Here is a 21,144-nt window from a genome sequence, read left to right as displayed (position 1 = left end):
TTGTATATAGATCAGGAAAACTACAGTATGAATACTACAACATACTGTATAATGTAAATCTACAGTTCTTTCTTTTAAATTCACAACAGGAAACAGGTACAGAAGACAAAATACCTACTCTATGCACGTATAATAAATTAATTCTATTAATAATTCAAAGCAGCATACATAAATAAAATTTCGTAAATATTAAAACTAAACAAATGTAATATGTTTGAAACCCTCTGAAAGGCTATGCGGTTAGTTAGTGAGAATGCTAATAAGGTGGCAGATGAGAAAATGTCCATTAATTTAATTTAATTGTTGGAACTGAGTAAAATGTAAAGAGTGCTGCAGCCGTCCGCTCCTCGCGCTACAGGTCAGCAGCGGTAAAGGGCGCGTGCTGGTCATTTTTGGACACACTTCCTGTTTTAAAGCGCCGCGTGCAAATACCGTGGACTGACCCCGGGTCAACCGGCTGGACCGGTACCGTCACGATAACCGTTCACTTGAGGAGGACGGAGGTGACGCGTAGCGTAGCACTTTAAGGGCGCCACGGGAGGAAAGACCAGCAGGACTCCAACAGGTGTCCAGTCGTCTCCCATCAGCCCGAGCCCGGAGGACGAATAAAGACAGAAGGTGAGGACCGGGAAAGAAGGGCTAACGTGACGCTGTCAGTGAGACGGCTGACAGGCAAATCAATCCGCTAGTTTGGTTTTGTTCGGTGATGGAGACCGGCCAGACAAACCGTTACCAAGCGGGCAGAGTGAGAGCTTCGTAGGTAAGCTAAGCTTCACTTCTGCTCTCTTTCTTTTTTCTCCCTCCGAAGAGGAAGAGGAGGTGTTAGAAGAGGGGAGGTGGTGACAGACATCCCCCACGGGACAGGCCAAGCGACCCACGCTGCTAACAGGTGTGTTTGAGGAGGGCACACCGCTCCAATCTGCACCGCCCATCCGACCGTTCCCTGCTTCTCAGGCGCTTCTCCTCTCTCATTGTTCCTGCCGAGATGACGTCCCAACAGTGGCCAGGTTCGGAGTTCAGCGTGTCCGTGTCGGCGCCCCAGTGAGCGCTGGTTCTTTTCCTCTTTCGCTCTGTACGCGGCTATCCACTGGTGCGTAACAGCAGAGAGCAGGAAGGCGGAGGAGGTGGGATGCAAACGGCTCGGTCTGAGACGTTACATTAAAAAACGAACGGGACCTAGTAGCGAGGTTGTTTTTCTACCAGAGCGGAAGAAATATAAAGCTCTGGACTGGTTGTTTTAAAGGCTTGAAGAAAAATTCAATATTTAGTTAGATTTTTTTTTAAAATCACCCAGTCTGGGTTGATTTCACCACACTGGTGAAAGATAAAAAGCTGCTGTTGGTTCTGTGATTTCGGCGACGTTCGCTAGGCCAGCCGAACCAAATCCTGACGAATTCTAACGAACACAAAGTGAGTCTTTCTAAGGAACCCTCCTGATTACCCTGTTTTATAATGACAACGAGAAAAGCCAGCAGTGTGGCGGACATAGTGACTACCTCCACCACCACCACCAACCACCAGCACCAGAACCAGCAGAGGAGCCGTAGTTCCAGTAGCAGGGTTCCAGTGTCCGAAGCGGCTGGGGGAGCGGAGATGTTCGGTGAATTTCAAGACTGGTGCCTGCGGACATACGGGGACTCTGGCAAAACCAAGACCGTGACCCGGCGTAAATACAACAAAATCCTCCAGACCCTGGTCCAGGGTGACGAGGAGAACAGCAACGGGGTGTTTTTGCATGAGAAAAGCAACAACCACATAAACGCCAAATTTAAATTCTGGGTCAAGTCCAAGGGCTTCCAGGTCGGGACCCTGCAGGACGGCAAGAACGGCTCATCGGATAGACCGGTGCTGTACGTCCCCATCAAGGCTACGGTTAGTGCATGTTCCTCTTTTACTCTTGGCTCTGCTCGTGTGCGTGCGTGCGTGCGTGCGTGTGTGTCCCGCTTTCAGTTGCGTATGTGTTCGTCACTGTTAGGCTTTCCTTATTTGACTTAACAAATAAGATATATGTGAGCTTGTGTCTGTGTGTTATGGCCTGACGCTGTGCTACAGAACTTCCCTGGCTCAGTGCCATGGCTACTACCAACACTTGTTCCATTACAGAACTGAGCCTGGGAGTGGTTAGGTAGTAGTTTTGCTCTGCTCTTAATTCAAGCAGCCTGTCCCGGTTGACTACCACACTATAGTGGAAAGCTGCATCACTGACAAATCTGCCTTTGTTAGTGATGCTAAAAACAACGGATGCAATTAATTATTGCGATAATTATTATTATTAGTTATTTGAATAATCAATTAATTAGTTTTGAAATCAAACTATTTCTAGAATATGGTAAGACATCATGACAGGTGCCTGTTAGCTAAAGGTCACCAGAGTCCACCATGTTCTCAAATCAGTTTCCAGTATATATATAAATATGTAAATGACTAAAATAATGCTCCTGATATGATAATTATAGAAATCAATATGGCTACACATATTATAGGCTCTAGCAGTACTACAGAACTTGTTTTGGATCTTGAACAAGTCCAGTTTGTTCTGAAATATATTAACACCACTGTCTGTTGATTCAAGTCACATACAGTTACAGAATATGACAGATTGGTTTTACCCTACATTCTGGGTAAAATAATAATGACATACTTTATTGATCCCCTTGGGGAAATTGTGGTTGGACAGCTACCAGACAGTACATAATGACTGTACTATGGGGTTTCTGTGTCTTGTCCATGGACTTATCAACAGGTAGCCAGGAGGAAGCGGGAATCCAACAACTAACCCTAGGGTTTGTAGACAACTGCTCTACCAACTGATATTATAGATTTATTTCACAAGAATCACAAATCTGTCTCGTGATTCTTGAGCAACATATTTTCCTCAGTTTATTCTAAATGTCTTTGATTGCTATGTTATTGTAGTCAAAATAAACACTATGACTATTACTGGAATGGGACTTAAACATAAAACTCTAGTTTGCTCATACTTCTTACATTTCAACTGGGTTTTTTTGTTCTCGGTAAACTGAGAAAGTGTAAGAGAAGAAGGGGAAGGTAAAGTGTCATTGTTTTAATTTGTGATTTTAGGTACTGCAGAGTGTGAGATTCAGGACCCACCCTTGTGTTGTATTGTTGGAAATTAGATCTTGAATACAATGGATCAAAGAATTTGGACATTCTGCAGCTAAAAGGAAATTAAATCAACATATTTCAGCAGAGATGGTTGATTGTACAGTAGATTGTTTATACAGTAAGTGTAGATACTTAATTCTTAATACTTAATATTAGAATTTTTTTCTCAGTGAAAATATAGATTTGGGTGTTGTGACTTATGCACAGTTTGTGATATCTATAAGCAATACTAATTACTGATTGATGTATGTCCATTTATTTCAATGTGCGCATAGAGTACCTGTTGCACAGTGTGTTGCAGTCACTCAGTGAGTGTGCTGTCATTTCTGCATGACAGGACTAACTAACAGAACTGAAATGTCTTGTGTCATGTCAGTTGTCTGCATGTCTGTTGTTTTTTGAAGCAGAATCCTCTGGGCTGCTACAGGATGTTGCTTGGATGTTCATTTTTTTAACACTTTGTTTCTTTATTGTTTTTGTGGGTGACTGGAGATAGCCTTGGCCTGCATGTTGCTGGTATTTTAAACCAAAGGCCACATATTGACAGTAAAATGCAGCAGAGTGAGATAACACAAAGGTTTGAATGAAAGGGGGGAAAAGGGCTTTTTTTGTTTGTCAAACACTGCTGTATTATGTAGAAATGATTTTGTTATCTGTTGTTTAACTGTAATTTCAAAAAGATACAGTTCAGTTAAAATAATTTCTATCTGTAGTGGATAGTCAGGCTGATGCAATGCAGCTTTGCTGTGGAGATGATTAAGGTGTGGGGTTCTGGTTTGCATGGTAACCACTAAGCTAATGTCCCAAATTATTTCATATTCAGTTTAGCATCAGGGGTTTCAGAACTGGGAATCTTCATTCAGTGTTTATCTTGATGAATGTGATGTGATGAATGTAGTGAATTGTAGTGCTATGAAATAGACAAGTGACAATACCATTTGGGGGAAAACGGGACACCTGTTTGAGACCTATTTTCTTTCCTCCTCTAGTGCAATGCTATGATTCACTTCCACCCTCTTTAAATAAACGATTAGCCTGGCACAACGTGGGTACCATATCGCTCCCCCAGCAGAAGGTGTAATCACAAATATACATATATATATTAAAAAATCCCCATGAAAAATCATAGGAAAAGAAGCTTCTTTAAAAACTACAGTATAATCCCCTCCCAATTTTTTTTATTATCACTATTTGATAAACCATATATGTTATTTTATCCCATTTACATGTGCAGTGGGAAGCCAGTTGGCTTGGCGCTAGTACATATATTCTATTGGGACAAAAATGCAAAAGCCTGCAGACCATCTGGGTCATTTTTGTAGAATTCTAAAGACATTTTCTAAGAATATGTGGCTCTGAAAGAGGTTCATAGAGAGTAAATTGGGAACCTTATTGTATTCCGATATCCAGTTCTATTCAATGTCATGACAGCATCTTTGAGCATCTTATTAATTCCTTAACCACATTCACAGTGTCTTTCTGAAAAAAAATGACTATTTAGTATAAAGACAGAAACCCTGAAAGTCCGACTCAGCGTGAGTGCAGGAGCTGAAGAGAGCAGTAGGCAGTCAACTGTCAATCACACCTGTCAATCAGTGCCCACAACATCTAAATAATGGAGCAGTAATGTCAAAAATTACAACTAGTTGTTTTATTAAAGAGCCAGAATTATTAGACTGAACCCATAATGACTTCTGAATAAAATGTTTATGTAGAGTTTTGTTGGCATGTAATAAGTTTGAAAATGGCCATTAATGACAATTTTTTCTAGAGTTAATTAATGCAAACAAAAGTACTTTCAGAGGACTTCTTTTTTCTTAGGTTGAAACATTTCACTATACGAAAAGGAAAGAAGTACAGTTTATGTGACTTAACTTCCCAATAATCTATCTAGGGGTGAATAAATAAACTCTAAACCCTTGCTGATATGCATTTAGGCGAAGATAGACTTTTTATTCTGGTTTTTCTTAGGTACCATTAAACTAAAGAGGACAGTCATTAAACATTAAAACCCCTTTTAGACCTAAATGTGTTGGTGCAGTGAGAATGTTGTTAAAAAATAAATGTTATTGTTTAGGCATAAGTAGCTGATACGAAAAGCTTGTCTTTTATGTAAGACAAGAAGTGACTGAGTACTGTTTTGCAGCAGTTCACAAATGGCAGTCAAATCAGTTACTAGTACTTTTTACTAATTAGAGGCTTTTAAAAAAGAAGAATGAAAAAAGAGATGGGCTCTAAAATGCATATCTGCTGTATAGTTTTTTAAACACAGACTGTTCCGTTCAGTACTATTACAAGGGAAATACTGGGTCTAATTGTTTTTACTGATAGGAAAACAAAATATAATCAGCCCTTTTGCTTAAAGTCCCATATGAAACAGTTGAGCTAAGTACCGTATTTTCCGCACTATAAGGCGCACCGCATTATAAGGCGCACCTTTAATGAATGGCCTATTTTTAAACTTTTTTCATATATAAGGCGCACCGCATTATAAGGCGCACCTTTAATGAATGGCCTATTTTAAAACTTTTTTCATATATAAGGCGCACCGCATTATAAGGCGCATAGAATAGACGCTACAGCAGAGGTTGGCGTTACGTTATGCATAACATTAGATGGAGCTGCGCTAAAGGGAATATAAACAAGGAGTTAGTAGGACCAATAATAAGGCCGAAGCAATCTACTTAGTTCAGTGCGTTTATTGCGGCACACAAACAAAACTACAGCGCCAGCATCAGCTGAGCAGACTTTTCTTTAGAAAAAAAAGGAGTCAATATTAATACCTGGTGAAATCAAAGTCCTTGAAACAGATAATCCAAACCCGTTGCTCCAATAGGAAATCCAAAATAATCCAACAGATAATCCAACGAAAAACACCGGCATTCAACAAAACACAAACCGAGAAAAAGTATCACAGTCCATACTCCAAAGCAATAATCCATGTAGCAGAATCCTCAGCCATCGAGTACTTTAAGTCCTCCACACTAGTTTGTCATGAGTTTGTCGGGTGCACAACAGGTGCAATCAACCGGTTTAACGAATGTCAAGCTGCTGCATGAACACCATTCCGCTCGGAAACGGGACCTTCAAAATAAGAGGTCAGCCTGAAAGGTAGTCGGCGGATCCTCACACAGAGAGGTCGTCAAACTTCATTAGTAGATTGCCATCATGCCTTTCAGTTCAAGTGATAAATGAATAACAATAAGTTGTGACAAAGGCAGCTAAAAAGTATTATAGTATTGTTCTTAAAAATGTATCAGAGTGAGAGTTGTGTTTTTTAGTTGATCTTTGTTAAGATAATTAGTTGCAGAGTGAGCGCTCTTTCCACTCTCTGTTCAATAGTACAGCTTTGACGTATTTTCTTCGTCAGTAAATTAAGCTAGTTTAGTTTCCACAGTAAAACCAACTGGTTCATGTATATGCTGAGTGTGATTTATACGTTTGTGCCTTGGAAAAGCATTTGTCTTTGTAAGTATTAACATGTTTATTGTCATTAGAAGTATGTTAGTTGTTACCTGTTGTGATAAACGTGATAAATTACGTGTGCGTGTTATTGTAATTAGCTTCATTCAAGTCAAGCTAGCGTGTGCGAGTGTAACATACCAAATGTGTAACGATGTGTATTATTTGTTAATTTAGTTTCTTTCAGTTACATAAAGAAAAGATAGGAGTTTGTCCTCCAACTGTAGCCATCTCGCTTTGTACCCTCAGAAACTCTGTTTAGTCTTCTTTACTTAGCCATCTTGTTGCTGCCTCCACTTCAGCACCATTGATTCGTTAATGTTAAACGTCTATTCCCGTGTTCTACTGCGTGACTGACTCAATAGTGATCCATATATAAGGCGCACGGGATTATAAGGTGCACTGTCGGCTTTTGTGAAAATTGAAGGCTTTTAGGTGCGCCTTTATAGTGCGGAAAATACGGTAGCTAAGTAATTCAGAAAACTTGGTGCTGTCAAGTTCTTCAAGTATAATTAAGGCAGTTTCAGTTTTGTGCTGTTAGCAATACAGGAAGTAAACATCACATAGTGGCAAATTAAAGCAACAGCAGGAAAAAGAAACAATGTGTGACATTTGGTGTTCTTCCACTACTGTTAGTATGTACTATGTATATATATATATATATTTTTTTAGATTAATCTATTGATTGTTTCAATTGATAGTTGACTAATGTAAGTTTCAGTTGAAACTTTTGGTTATCCTTTGGTTAGTGGATTAATCCGCTGGTTAAACTGCCAATAAATAATCATAACTTCTAACTACTGCACTTTCAAAGTTGATCTTCAACCTTATGATGCTATTCATAAAAGTTGAGTTTTTTCATGGCAGGCCTAATTAGTAAAGGTGTTATTTGCTATAATCTTTTATTGAGGGGTACATAATATTTAACATGCAACCTTCTGGTCTCTGATTAATTCTGAATTGCAGATTGCCTTCTCTCTGTCCTGTGCCTGAATGTATCAAAGACACAGTGACAAGTGGCTGCTAACACTAATGCTAACATGGCAATGATTGTAATCAGAAATACGCTTGAAGTATTTATCTTTTATCTTTTTATCTTTTTCATATTTATTTAAAAGGTTCCTTAGACCACATTTCCTACATGATGAGCGAAGTGAAAGATACACGTGTATGTGTTGAACTGCACAGGACGTTAATGGTGCGCTTATTGCTCAAATCAACACCCTGCTTCCTTTCTGTTTCTGTCATGCTGAGAGGGGCATGACCTGACTGCAGAAACAACTGATGAGACAGCAACTGTGTTTGTACACTGATACACAGATTGTGTTTGTGTGTGCGTGTTTGTGTGTGACAAGGAGATAAGCATGCTCCTCAGCTGATCTCTGAGGCATGGAATATTGTAAAGATGAAAGAACTGAGCGCAAAAATGTTGAGTAACACTCCATGAAAAGCAAGATAGTTTGTAGTCACCTGCCGAGAAACTTGTCATCCAACATCTAGTTCTGGTGGCCACTGCTCTTTACCTTTTCTATACAGCGCAAACGTTTCTTTACATCAGAGATACCGTGTCAGACATGTAGATGTCAAACTCAGAGTGTGGAGGTTTGAGAGCCCAGTCGTCAGGTTTTAACCCCCAGTATGGTACAGAGTCAACAATGCATGTCTTTTGGTGTTACCTAGAACAATATGCTTCAGTGGAGACAGCAGCATCACAACTGTACAACAGGAATCTCAGAGGAGTATTTTATCAGATATGACAATGTGGTTGATATACATCATACCAAGTGTCAGTGTGAGACACTGTCCCAACCATTTGTTCTCCTAGAAGTCTGGTAAATTCAGTACATAATCTCGGGTATGCTGTATTGTCTCATCTTCTGCGCTTCTGTTGACCTGCTCTTAGTGTGGATCTCAATCTGTCAAAGGAAAAATACCAGAATCAGCACACTGGTTCATAACTACCTTTACCAAACTTTCAATTTAAGATGCAGATGCATGTTTGGAGTGCAATGTAAGCTTCCATAGCTACAACCTTGCAGAAAATAAATCACTGCAGATATTTACAGTCTGCTCTGAAAATCTGTGAATGACCACTGCCAATTAATTTGTGTTTGGTGTATGCTCAAGACATGTAAATAAACCTTACTCAACTGTAAGGGAGACAAAGATCAATTTTGCAGTAACCTACAGTTGAAGCAATAGGTTGAAAACTTTACAGAAGGTCCCAATATAGTTAATTTCCTTAATAAAAGGGCTCAGTTGTTTACTTTAAGTACACTATGCAATGTTGGGCTGCCTTGGATGAAAGACCACCAGGACTCTTCAAAGTAACTTAAGTCAGTCCAAACTGAGGTACCAGTTTGTATAAACCTTATCTCCCTCATTACTTTACTTACATGCCTAACTGTCTCCTGTATGCTGAATAAATGCTGACAGTTATTTAATTCATTAATTAAAGTTAATTACTGCTTGTTAACCTATAAGCTTGTTGATAGTACCTGTGCAGGCTGCTTCATATTCCATTATGTCTGTGTTATAGAGAAGCTCTTCAGCCAGTATTGATGAATGTGCTCCTCTGTTTTAGCATCTTGTTGTTATTTGCATATTGTCTTTCTTTTTCTGACAGGAAGTAAGATAAATGTTACATCCCTAGCATGTCCATGTTAAATGACATTAACTTAACAAATGTCTTGTCTTCTTGCTGGGTTCTAGTAGAATTTTGTTCATAAATGAATTTCTCTATTGAACTGCTAATGTCAGATGACAGAGACAAAACATTACTGAATATATGGTGTTTCTCATTAATGCTTATGCAAAAGGTCGAGCAGCGAAATCAGTTTTAGAAACCTAGATATTTTGGGCAGTGGAGGAAACTACAGAGATGCTGTAGGTTGTTGATTAAGACTTCATTTAGATGTTTAATTAACATCAAAGTGAAAACAGGTTTCTACAAAGTAATGTCAATTAAATGAAAATATAAAGGAAATCTGTTTATTCCTCTGCTACTGCAGATGAATAAATGTCCTTTGTATCCATTGGTTTTCGGCTGAAGTAAACTTTGGAATGAACTTAATGTTTTTTTTTTTTTTTTTTAACACAATTTGGAATTTAGTTGAAAATATTAACAACAAACTATATAACCAACTTTATAAATATGTGTACAACACAAAAATGATGATTGATGATGGATGGTGGAAAAACTACCTTTCACTTAATTCATTTTTAATAAGCTTAATTAACTAATTAGAATTACCCTCTTCTCTGTAGTCCAGAGGACACAATGTCCATTTTGAAAAAGAATTTCAATTGACTCTTTAGACCACAGGACAGTTTTCCACATTTCTGGACATTGCTTGTTTATGTTTTTTGCTTTGCACAACATAATTTGCATTTGTGGATGCTGGATTCATGTTCACTGACAGTGCAGGTTAGAGGTGTTCTCGAGTCCACGCAGTGCTTTCCACTTCACAATAGTTTCTTTTTTATAATGTAGTGTTGCCTGGAACCTGAAGTTCATGGTCATTCATTACTTTTTTAATATCTTTTTTTGTTCTTAGGAAAAGTAAAATCTACTTTAGATTCATGCCCTTTTTTTAAAACTGAGAATTTCCTTATATCTTGCCAATTTTTAAAGAAAAAGAAAATCTCTCCTAGAGTAACTGCCTGTCTCCTCGAATCTCCTCCATGCTCTTGAGACTGTGCTGGGAGACATCCTGGATGACTTGGACTGCCTGTTTAATCTCTTCTGGGTGCAGGTATCTTGATACTTAACTGACCAGATTAATATCCCAGAGGTTTAACTGACTTGATGCTAAACTCTGATTAAAAAGTGTTTCTTTAATTTTTTTGACCGTCTGTCCCAGAGTAGTAAACCATACCCCATCTTTAATTCTGAAAGACTCCGCCTCTCTTGGATGCTCTTAGGGTCAAATTCAAAATATCAATTGAAGAATGAATGGATATATTTTGAATATCAAAAATTTTGTGTCTGTTGTTGTCTTTGTACTTTGTATCAAAAAAATAAGTTTTAAATGATTTACAAATCACTGCATTGTGTTTTTTTCAATTCAGATTTTACATAGCATCACAAGCCCTTTGGCAACTTTTGAAAAAATCTAAAATTTTTGTGTTTTTATTTTACCCAGATGGCTAAACTGTGAAGTGTGATGTAGGCAGCTGTCTCACTCAGGGAGAGTCAGATGGACCTGACCCACAGAGCTGTGTTGACGTGGAAATGACTCCAATAAACCGGCTTCTCTGCTCTCTTATCAGACCTGTAGTGGGATAGGAAATGGTATGTTTAGGTAAACAGATGGCTCAATGGACCTCTGTGTGTGTGTGTGTGCACGGGTGTCTGTATGTGTGTCACACACACACTCGATCTCAAACAGTACAATCTTGTACATCTGGGGGTTCAGTAGCATGTGTGTCTGTTGAAATGACTTAATAGGGGTGGCCCCCTCTACCAGGCCTCAGTGATCTCTGCTTTTTCAAAGAGCCCCTTATTCCGTTATTATATTTCATTATAAAAAGCAGCCTAAATTGACAGGAATTGGAGCTACTGGTGTGTGTGTGTGTGTGTGTGTGTGTGTGTGTGTGCGTGTGCGTGTGCGTGTGTGTGTGTCCTACCCTCCCTTTGACCCTAACTTATTGTAAGCCTGTGTGTGTGAGTAAGCAGTTGTACATCTGTGCCAGAGGTTATGTGTGTGCCAGAATTAGAGTGAATTACTGAGCACAGTGCTGGAAAACAGCGAAATCAACTGCGTCATGTCTTCATGTCCACCAAACCTGGAACTGCTCCACTGACATTGAAGACTGTGGCAAAATAATGACCTGCAGCTTTAAACACCAGTGCCTGCTGGGTAATGTTAGAGATTCTTTGTGACCTGTGTTTGGATAACAAAAGGTTTCAGCCCTCAGGCGAATTTACTCTTCAAAAAATTTAAAGACTGCATTTTACTACTGCAAAGAAAAGCATCCTTGGAACACAGGAAGTTGTATTATAAAGAGTTGAGAACATATATGATCATGTTGGAGGGTGCTTTCTTGTTTTTTCTTGTTTGTTGTTCACCTCGTGCATGCAACAATATGCAATGAGAAACGTCTCGCCTTCATGTCAGCACCAGAGATACCCCTTGAAAGTGCCACTGTTGATTTGGTTGTATTTCTGCATGTGTGATTGCAGTTCTGCATGAAAATATTAAGCAACACACACTCCCCCAGAGTGGACTACTCTTAGTCTTTGTTCATTTGGATCTGTGCTAGTGTCACATGTCTTGAACCACAATGCATGAAAACCCCTATTGTTTTGACAGTGTGTTGCTGCACAAAGACAGAAGGGTTGATTGTGTGTTTGTGATTCAGTTAAATCTCTGCAACTGTACTGTATGTTGTTGATTACTGGTGTAATAGTTACACCAATATTTTTTTATTAAAAGAGCTTCAGAAATCTGGGAAGGACCAAACATTTTGTATATTTAATCTACATGTTCTTAAAATATTACTACGCTGATGAAGAAATGTGTGGCTGACTGACAGACACAGTACCCAAAAGATCTCATGATGAGCAGTTGCTGTACCTCTCATTTCCACCACTTCTGCTTTCAGTCAAATCCAGTTAAAGTTGGTAGACATGATATACACAGGACACTGACATTATAGTTTAATCAGTCTTCTCAGCTTTGTCTCCAATTAACAAATTGTGAAAAGTTTTCAAAAATGAAGAAGTTCTGTCTTTAATTGGTTGGATAAGATAAAACAAAATGTGTCCACAGATCGTGCTCAAACTCTTTATTGATGAGTCTGAATTTAGATGGTTGCCATGCCTTCACAGATTTAGCAGTACACACAGTTCAGCTCAGTCACTGCTCAGTAAATACGATCTGAGCTCCTCCGTGCCTAAAATAGTGAACTCAGTCACTCAACGTGTTCTCTCAACTAATTAAAATTAAGACACTTTGACATTTCTCCATAGATGTATTTTCACATTCTGTTTCACTCCTCTTTTCTGTGTTGCATTTTTGCATTTACAGTAGGTTCAGAAAGTTTACACACTCCTTCATTTACTTCATTGTGTTGACAATTTAAATTGAAAAGAAGAAGTTTGCCTTTTTTGTAGCCATCAGCCTAGACTCAGCAGGACTTTGCAACTGTTTTTTGGAGACACTACACATACGTTTTACAAATGGGAACATGACTCTTTAAACACACTAAAGACAAAGTTAACTGTAAGAACAGTCTAATTTGTCACACAGTGTCTTAAATTTGAGAAAATTCTGCTTCAGACAGCATCACCCACACTCACAAACCAGCTCCCCACCAGCGGTGAGTCACATCAGCAGTACACTTAAAAAAATTAAACACTGATTTGTAATTAATTTTATTTTGTCATCAGGTTCCATGAAATTGTATTATTTTATTTAAAAGCAAAAACTTTTGAGCTTCCTTAACATAAGAATTTTGTATTACAACAACATAACTTTAGATAATTAAACTAATTAACTAACTAATTAAACTGAATTCTGATGAACAGAAGATCTCTAAAGTTAACCACCTTAATTAAATTATGTTATATTGACTTAAATAGTATATTTACAGTCTACATGTTTACTGTTTACTTTTATCATATTCATTACTAAACCCTATTATTATTTCTTTATTTATCAGCCTTGAACTGATTCAACATTTTACTGTCACTTGGTCCAGAAATGCAACAAATAAATGTTTGCTAGCAACGTCTACATTCATTAGTTAGCTTTTTTAAATAATTCTGTTGAGCCACAACTCAAAAGCAATGTCTGATTTTCAGAGAGTTAATTTTTAGTTAACTTTTATTTATTATTACTTTTGTCAGTTTCAAGTTATTTCAGTGACCTTTGTGGGTTTTTCTTTAACGGTACCAACAATTTTGTCCACGTCTGTATGTATGTAGCCAATCAGGTGCTCAAAATACAAAGTTGTTCAATTTGTCTCTACTTGCAAAAGGGAGATGGTGTGATTTACTTATGATATCTCAGAACGAATTATTTTAATTTTTGAAGTGCAGGGTATGGATACCCTGATTACTGGTTCACAGACAAACAGACGAGGTGTGCAAGGTGTGTTGATTTGTTAGACGATTTTTTACGTTGCGATTTGTATACCTGGACCATGATAAAGGCCTCTCAGTGGTGTGCTCATGGTAGTGTTAAGTTATTAACATGTTAACATTGTTAAGTTATTGTATTGTATCTTTGATTCTACTGTAATATCATTATTATAACATGAAAGGAAGTGTAACTTCAGTAGTTTTGAAGAAGCAGCAGAACTACATTGTCTAGAAATGACTTTTATTTAGAGTTAATGTTGACTAGTTAACGTGAGTAAGACCCACCTCTGAACCAGCAAAAATAAAAAAAACCCAAAACAAAAATTACACTGCAGCTGGTAAAATAAATGTCTTCTTACCTCTTCCAACTCTGAAGTTCTGACTGCATCTTGCCTGCCAAAACTAAATAAGAAATCTCGATGTACAATGTTCATGCCCAATTACTCTTCTTCTATTGGCTAATCGAGCGGCTCGCGTTTCATTACTGTCACCTTCTGGATACAAGCAGCATTTCATGTCTAATTCACTTGACCTAAATGGTTTACATGGTAGATGCAAAATTACACATATTTACGTACGTGGACTTAATTAGAAAAAAGTATTTTTAGTCACAAAAAGTAAATTTTTTGTTGTAATAAGAACTCTAAATTCATGTTGTTCATGAACACTGTAAATTCTCTTTGAGGAATTTTGTAGAAATGGCGAGTATTTCTTAATTAACTAATATCTAAGCTTTATACTTTCAAAGTATTTTTACTTTCTCTTTACTTAATTTAATTTAATTTCTCTTTGTCAGAACTTATAAACAATTGTTCTGACTTGAAGTATTTTATGCTAAAATAATGAGTTAAATGAAATGTAATTAAAACATCAAACAATCAAAACAAACCTGCTTATTCGATTTCCCAGGGGGCATTGTTTGAGTTTATGATCTTCAAATATTGTTTTTTTAAGTAGTTTAAAGACAACAGTCATGGTGGAAACTTACTGTTTGAATTCAGCCCCTACCCTTATACCCTCATAATGTATTAAAATCACTGGGAGCAGCTTGACTTGATCATTACACACTGAACTTGGGACACTTTGGCTCCAACAGAAACCAGCTTATTATATAAGATTTGCTTACATTATAGACATTATATCTGCTGCTTGTTGTTGTTTTTTGCCTGCTGTTCTTTTCTCTCTTCTCTTTCCACTCACCCCAACCGGTCGATGCAGATGGCCTGAGCCTGGTTCTGCTGGAGCTTTGTTCCTCTAAAGGGAGTTTTTCCAACTCCACCGTTGCCTAAAGCTTGCTCAAATGGGCTTATTGGGTTTTCTATATCATTTTTTATACAATTATACTCTGTAAGGTATTAAACCTTACACTGTAAAATGTCTTGAGATGACTTGAGACGTTGTGATTTGTCAACATTTTATTTGGTGTCTAACTTAACAGAACTACCTATAATATTAAAACAACATTAAATGAAAAAAGATTGCACCGGATTCTATTGAAGCGGACATAGATGTTTAAGTGCAGACAACTACCTAACTTGAAGTAGTAACCCACATTGACAAATTAAAACTTTTCCTCATTTAAAGTAATCAGAGCCTTAATTTAGTACTGTGCAGAAGTCTTATTGAGTAAGTCTCTACACACCTGTATCTCGGCAATTTCTCCCATTCCTACTCACATATCCTTTTAAGCAACATCAGATCGGATGAGAAGTGTTGATGAAATGTCATCTGCAGGTCTCTCCACAGATGCTCTGTGGGCTTTGGTCACTCAAGAACAATCAGAGACTTGTCCTGAAGTCACTTGGCCATGTCTGTATGCCTCAGGTCACTGTCATATCATTGTCCCATTCTAAGGTTCTGTGTACACTGGAGCAGCCTTTCTTCAAATACTTCTCTGTATTTGACTGCATTCATCTTTCTCTCAACCCAAACCAGTCTCTCTGACCCTGCTGTTGAGAAAGCCCCTGCATAGTACCATAGAGCTGGTATTAGCAGGTCATGACCATTACCTAGTGACATATTGCTTGCATTTTTGCCTGGAGAGTTTAATTTTGTCTTACCAGACCTGATTTTTTCCTCATGACATTCAAAACTCTGAGCAGTCTGTTCTACATGTTACAATCAAAGTGGAGTCTGACTAATCACTCTAGCATAAAGGCCTGACTGACAGAGTGCTGCTAAGATGGTCATTCTCTCATCTCTACAGAGGAGTTGGTTTTACACTTCTTCCATTTTACAATTATTGAGGCCACTGTGCTCCTGGGAACACTCTAATCAGTGAGTCTGAATACTTTTCTGTTTTTACTGTATATGAGTGGTTGAACATATATGATGAATTAGCAGTGGGTGTATATATTTAGTCTTAAATTGTTGTTGCTTAGTAGATTAAACAGGTTATAAGAATGATGATGTTTGGATGGGTTGGGTCTCTATAAAACATATAATACTAGGACTTATATTAAAACTAATACTGTATACTACTGAAATAGAGAAGTTACTATTATTTCTTTTAGAATATTTCTCTGAAAAAGGAGTGCCTCTGAAACATACAAACTGTTCTTCAGTCACATACCTAGAGCTTGTAATAATACACATATTTTGTGCAACACATGGGGAGTGTCTATTCAGACAGGCCTCCTCCCTCTGTGTTCTTATGTTACCATAGTGAACAGCTCCTTTGGCCACAGCGGCAGCAAAAAGAAATTAACACCAGTCTTAATTAAACAGCCAGGCTTCAGTTTTCTACCTCTGTCCCTCCTCCCTCCTCTTCTCCTGACCTTCTCCTTCCTCTCATCATTCCCCTCTCCCACCTGAAAGACAGGCTGGCATATTAACACCAGCCACCAGGCATATTTAATGAGAGCAGCCAGTCTCAGTCAGCCCTCAGAGATTATCAACAGTTCCAACTTCCAAAACGAGCACTCCCTGTCTCTGCTTTGGGAAACATTAGAAGATAAGAATATTAGTAACCAGGTTTGATTTGTAATGTTACCTTGTTGTTTTAGTCATTTCTTTTTTACAAAAATGCATTAATTGTGTCTTTTCAACTAAGGCCTATAATTATGTAATTATGCTTTTGTTTACACGGCATGGCATCCAGATGTAGCCTGAATTGCTTTGGAGCATCAATTGTGGATTTCATCAGACCTTAGGGCTGTGCGCATGCAAGATACAGTCCCACTATTACATGTGGGGCAGCAACAACCTTAGCACCAACTTTGAATCACAATAGCAGCAATAGCAGAACATGTTGAATAGACTAGCTTTTAGAGTTTGTCCCCAACTACCTGTATCTACATACAGTACCTGCAATTATGTCATTGTTGCTGTTTTCTCTGTGCTAGGATCTTAACATTATTCTCTGTCATCATGGATTTTGTTTATGTTTCAGATAAGCGGTAGTTCACAGCAAAGAAACTTGTTGTCGGTCAAAGGATCAAGATTCAGATCCCTACACTTGCTTTAACTAATTTCACTTCAGCTGAGATAAGCAGCTTTCAGCTCGAAGAATTCTACACACAAACATTTTAATGCTTCAGCTTCAACTAGTGCTTTAATTGTTTCATTGTTAAATCAATTTTGATATTTTCACGTAAGTACAACATTTTCATGTGTTCAGACTTAGATTTTTCTCACACTTTTGGGCAGCTGTGGCTCAGTAGGTAGGATTGTAGTTGTATTTGGCTTACATAATATAACATAACCAGGAACTTAGTGCACCCTGCTGTGCAAACTGTGATGAAAAGTTGAGTAACAGCTGATTGGGGGATAATCGGGTTCATCTCTATCTCTTTAGTGCAAAACAAAGAGAATTAGTATAGTACCCAACTTGAATGAATTTGAAACACAACAGAGGACAAGTTGATGGCACGGTCTCGACTTATTATTCTACATGCGTTTGACAAGTTATGTGACATGAGTTAGAGTAAGGCCAGTACACCTAATTATACTTAATCACACTTAATCAGCCATATTTTGCACAGACATCTACAATATGAGGACTTTCTAACAATCCTTTAACTAAAAACATTAATAACAGACTTATGCTCTGAGGTGCTCTTTACATTCAGCACAATAAAAAAATTCATGCACACAGCCTACAGAGTTTTGAATATCAAATAAAGTGCAACATCACATTTTTTTGGAGAACGAGTGTGTCACATTCTCAGGCTGACATAGCAGTCTGAGAATGAAGTTCTCTGAAGTTTTTTGTATTTACTGCAGCTGAACTTTCTCCTCTCACCTTGTCAGGTTGTTAGGGTCTGTTGCAGCTGGATACTTTCTCTGTGTATCTTTTTTCTTCTCCTGTTCTCTCCAGCAGTTGGTGGTGTTCTCACTTACATTGCTTTTCCACAGCCACTGTTACCTGTAATAATTATGGTTAGAAAACATCACAACGTGGTTTTCTTAAAGCCTGTGTGTTTCACTAAAATAGTCCTACAGCTTCCGTTTTTTCAGTCAGTCACATTCTGACATAACTCAATAAGTTAAGTCTCAAAGTCGCTACGTTTTTATTTATTTTACATAATGATCCTGGTGTCTGCCAAATAATATGAATGTTGGAGTCCCACTTTGCAGTGTTTCTGTCGCAAAAGTGGTTAGAGAAATAAAAATACAGCTTTTTTCATGAAATAATTTAAAACCATAAGCACAATGGTGATCAATCATTTGTGTTTACCCAAGCATGATAGTCCTGATTTATAGTCTTTCATTAAAGGATAAAAGAGACAAAGGGTGCTTAGACGTGTGGCTCAACTAGTTTATAGTTTATATTCTTTTATATGGTCCAAGCATAATGATGTCAATAATTTTCTTAGCGACACATACTTTATGCCACACATTCTACAGTCTACCTGGTGAACAGAATAACCTCTTATAGGTGTGTGACCAGCTATGTTTGGTACACTATTTTGTCTGTCAGTATGCTGTTTGACTTGTGACTTACTGATATTTTAGAGCTGCTGCCTATCTTTATTTACTCTATTCTGCCTTAGTGAGAAACAATAGCACCAAAAGCAGTGAACAAGCACATTCATATATGAAAGATGAGTGTTACACTGGTCTGATGGTCTGATAGGTATAGGTGTACTTGTCCTGTAGCAGATGGTCAGTTGCTGTGTGCGACTATTTCTAAACTTGTCGAACTGGGTTACTGTTTTCTGTCTGCTGAGTTGTTTAGACTTTTTCTTTTGCATTTAAGTTTCTCAGACAAACTTAGCATAATAGACTAAGTGCTTTCATTGGTCACTCTTAAAGTTCCTTTTAAACTTCACTTTTAACAGCAGGCCAAAAGTTTGACACGCTGCAGTAGGAAAATCTAAAATAAAAATATTTATTATTTAGCTGCTTCAGTGTTGGGGTCCTGGTGCTGTTGTTACACAGCAATGTTTTTTTGAGACAATTGAACAGACCTAATGGTAATGTTGTTAGCAACATTTATTTATTTTTTACTATGACAAGGGCAACAATACATACAGTATGTAAATGAACCTCTATTTTAATGCTGCAGCTTGACACTGACCAAACAAGCGTGTGTGTGACAATAAATTATAATCACATAGACCATCACATGATTGAGGATGGATACTGATTGATTATTTTAGGAAAAATTAGTGTTGAAGGTTGATCCCAGTTGACATAGCAATTTAAAAGGAGGAATTTGTAGTTTGACTTAACACATGGTATATGTGATCTCTAAGATATTTTGTTTATTTTTTTGTGTCTGTGTGTATCTCTAGCCACACACTGCCCACAGATAAGATGATTAGCTTTATTGATCCCCTTGAGGAAAGAGGATTCAGTACCACTGATCAGTCAGAATGTTGTTTTGTTACTGTTGATCTTTACATCACATGCCTCTTTGCTCTCTTCCTCTTTTCTTTTATGGTTGGTGTATCCCATCTTTGTGAGGAGGTGGAGTTTGATCAAAGGAACAACAGCTCTTACCTTTTCTTGGTATTGTCCTGATTAGTATGTTTCGGAGAAGAAAGAACATATTTTCCTGCTGCTTTGCAGGCTGGTTTAGACCAGGCTGGTCTCTAGAGGGATGATTAGGAAGAGTGAGCAGAGGGTAAGGTTCTTGTGGGATGACAGGCTTCTGATTATGTTTCACTCTTTCTTTTCATTCACCTATCTTTTTCGTCCGTATCCCATCCCCAAACCCCAGCACCCCTGAACTCTTCCTACTCTCCCACAATGCCCTGTTGCCAACACTGCTTGATAATTAGTTCAGTGCTCCTTCTCGGATTTGTGTGTAGATGTGTCATTGTATGTGTTTATGTCTGCAGCCATCATGATCAACACTATCATCAACGTCGCCCTTATCGCAATCATAATTACCATTGTCGTTATTATCATAATAGTAATCATCATCATTAGTAACATGTTCATTAGAACTACAGATTCTATGTGACTCTATTCTCTGTATTTGTTTTTGGGTGCTAGCATAACTGACTGATGCTGTCTCAAATTAAGAATGAAAGATGTGGCAACATTTTATCAGGATCTTTTTCATGTCAGTATTGATATGATCAATATGTTTCATAATAGACTGATGATTAGGTCACTATTTCTGTTGATCTGCACGTATACTATTTTGCAGTAGTAGATTGAGAAACTGAAAAATATTGTGTGAAGAAGGGACTGGTTTCTTTCCAGGGGACAGCGAATAAAGAGGTTAACACTGGTACAATTACAGAAAGTTCAGTCTCACATTGTTATGAGTACAGTATACAGTGGGGAGTGTCTATTGCCTAGAATATTACATATATTACATTAACTTGCATTCATTTCCTTAACCTAAATTGCCTAACTGTAAACCAAGTCATAACCCCCAAATTCAGTGATTTAGTTGGTGGGAACCAGCTTGGTGACAAGTCCTCGCAATGGGACTCTGAATGCAGGTTTCACTCCTCACAATATAACAAATTCATGCTTAATCTGTGCTACTGATTTTTGGGCTCTGCTTGTTACTGATTGTATTGTTGAAGTTGGAACTGAGTTTTTTCTGCTGCATTGCATCATTGTGCCTCAGGACTGTAGTGCAGTCCTGAGGCACAGTCCTGAGGCACAAAGTCCATGATTCTGAGCTCCATTCGTGCACCCCAATGTGCAAAGTCATGTTTGGATCACACTGTGTTAATGTGTATTTACATGTGAATATTTGTGTCTACATGTATCAGTGCCACGTGTGTGTGTGTGTGTGTGTGTGTGTGTGTGTGTGTGTGTCGGCTTAATGGATGAAGAAGGCTGGAGGAAGAGGAGGTTGAAGAGCGGGGGTCATGGGGAGAGGATGTGGAAGGGGCAGCTACACTAGCTTTCACTGAATAGACCCCATGTGTATCCTAGCAACAGGCTGGTTTGGAAATTGGATGGAGAGAAGAACAGAGGGAAAGTGCCCACAAAAATAGAGGAAATTAGAGATAGATAAAGAGTGCAGGAGGCTGCTAATAATATGTAGATGGAGGCCG

The 21,144-nt window shown here is 38.1% G+C and overlaps 1 protein-coding gene across 3 annotated transcripts in view; it reads left to right on the top strand.

Annotated features, from left to right (window-relative positions):
• The first annotated feature begins 329 nt into the window (after nt 1-329).
• LOC113167307 (nucleolar protein 4-like) overlaps nt 330-21,144 on the top strand; it is a 109,906-nt gene continuing 89,091 nt past the window's right edge. Inside the window, exons 1-2 of one of the 3 annotated variants that reach the window (XM_026367810.1) lie at nt 330-618; nt 811-1,872. In XM_026367810.1, coding sequence (XP_026223595.1) covers nt 1,453-1,872 — 420 coding nt within the window. In that variant the 5' untranslated portion in view covers nt 330-618; nt 811-1,452. The other 2 variants (XM_026367811.1, XM_026367809.1) reach the window with 2 other exon arrangements.

Source organism: Anabas testudineus, chromosome 7 (assembly GCF_900324465.2).
Source record: "Anabas testudineus chromosome 7, fAnaTes1.2, whole genome shotgun sequence".
NCBI classification, from domain to species: domain Eukaryota; kingdom Metazoa; phylum Chordata; class Actinopteri; order Anabantiformes; family Anabantidae; genus Anabas; species Anabas testudineus.
Note: the sequence above shows the minus strand (reverse complement) of the source record. Positions and strands in the feature narration are given on the sequence as shown.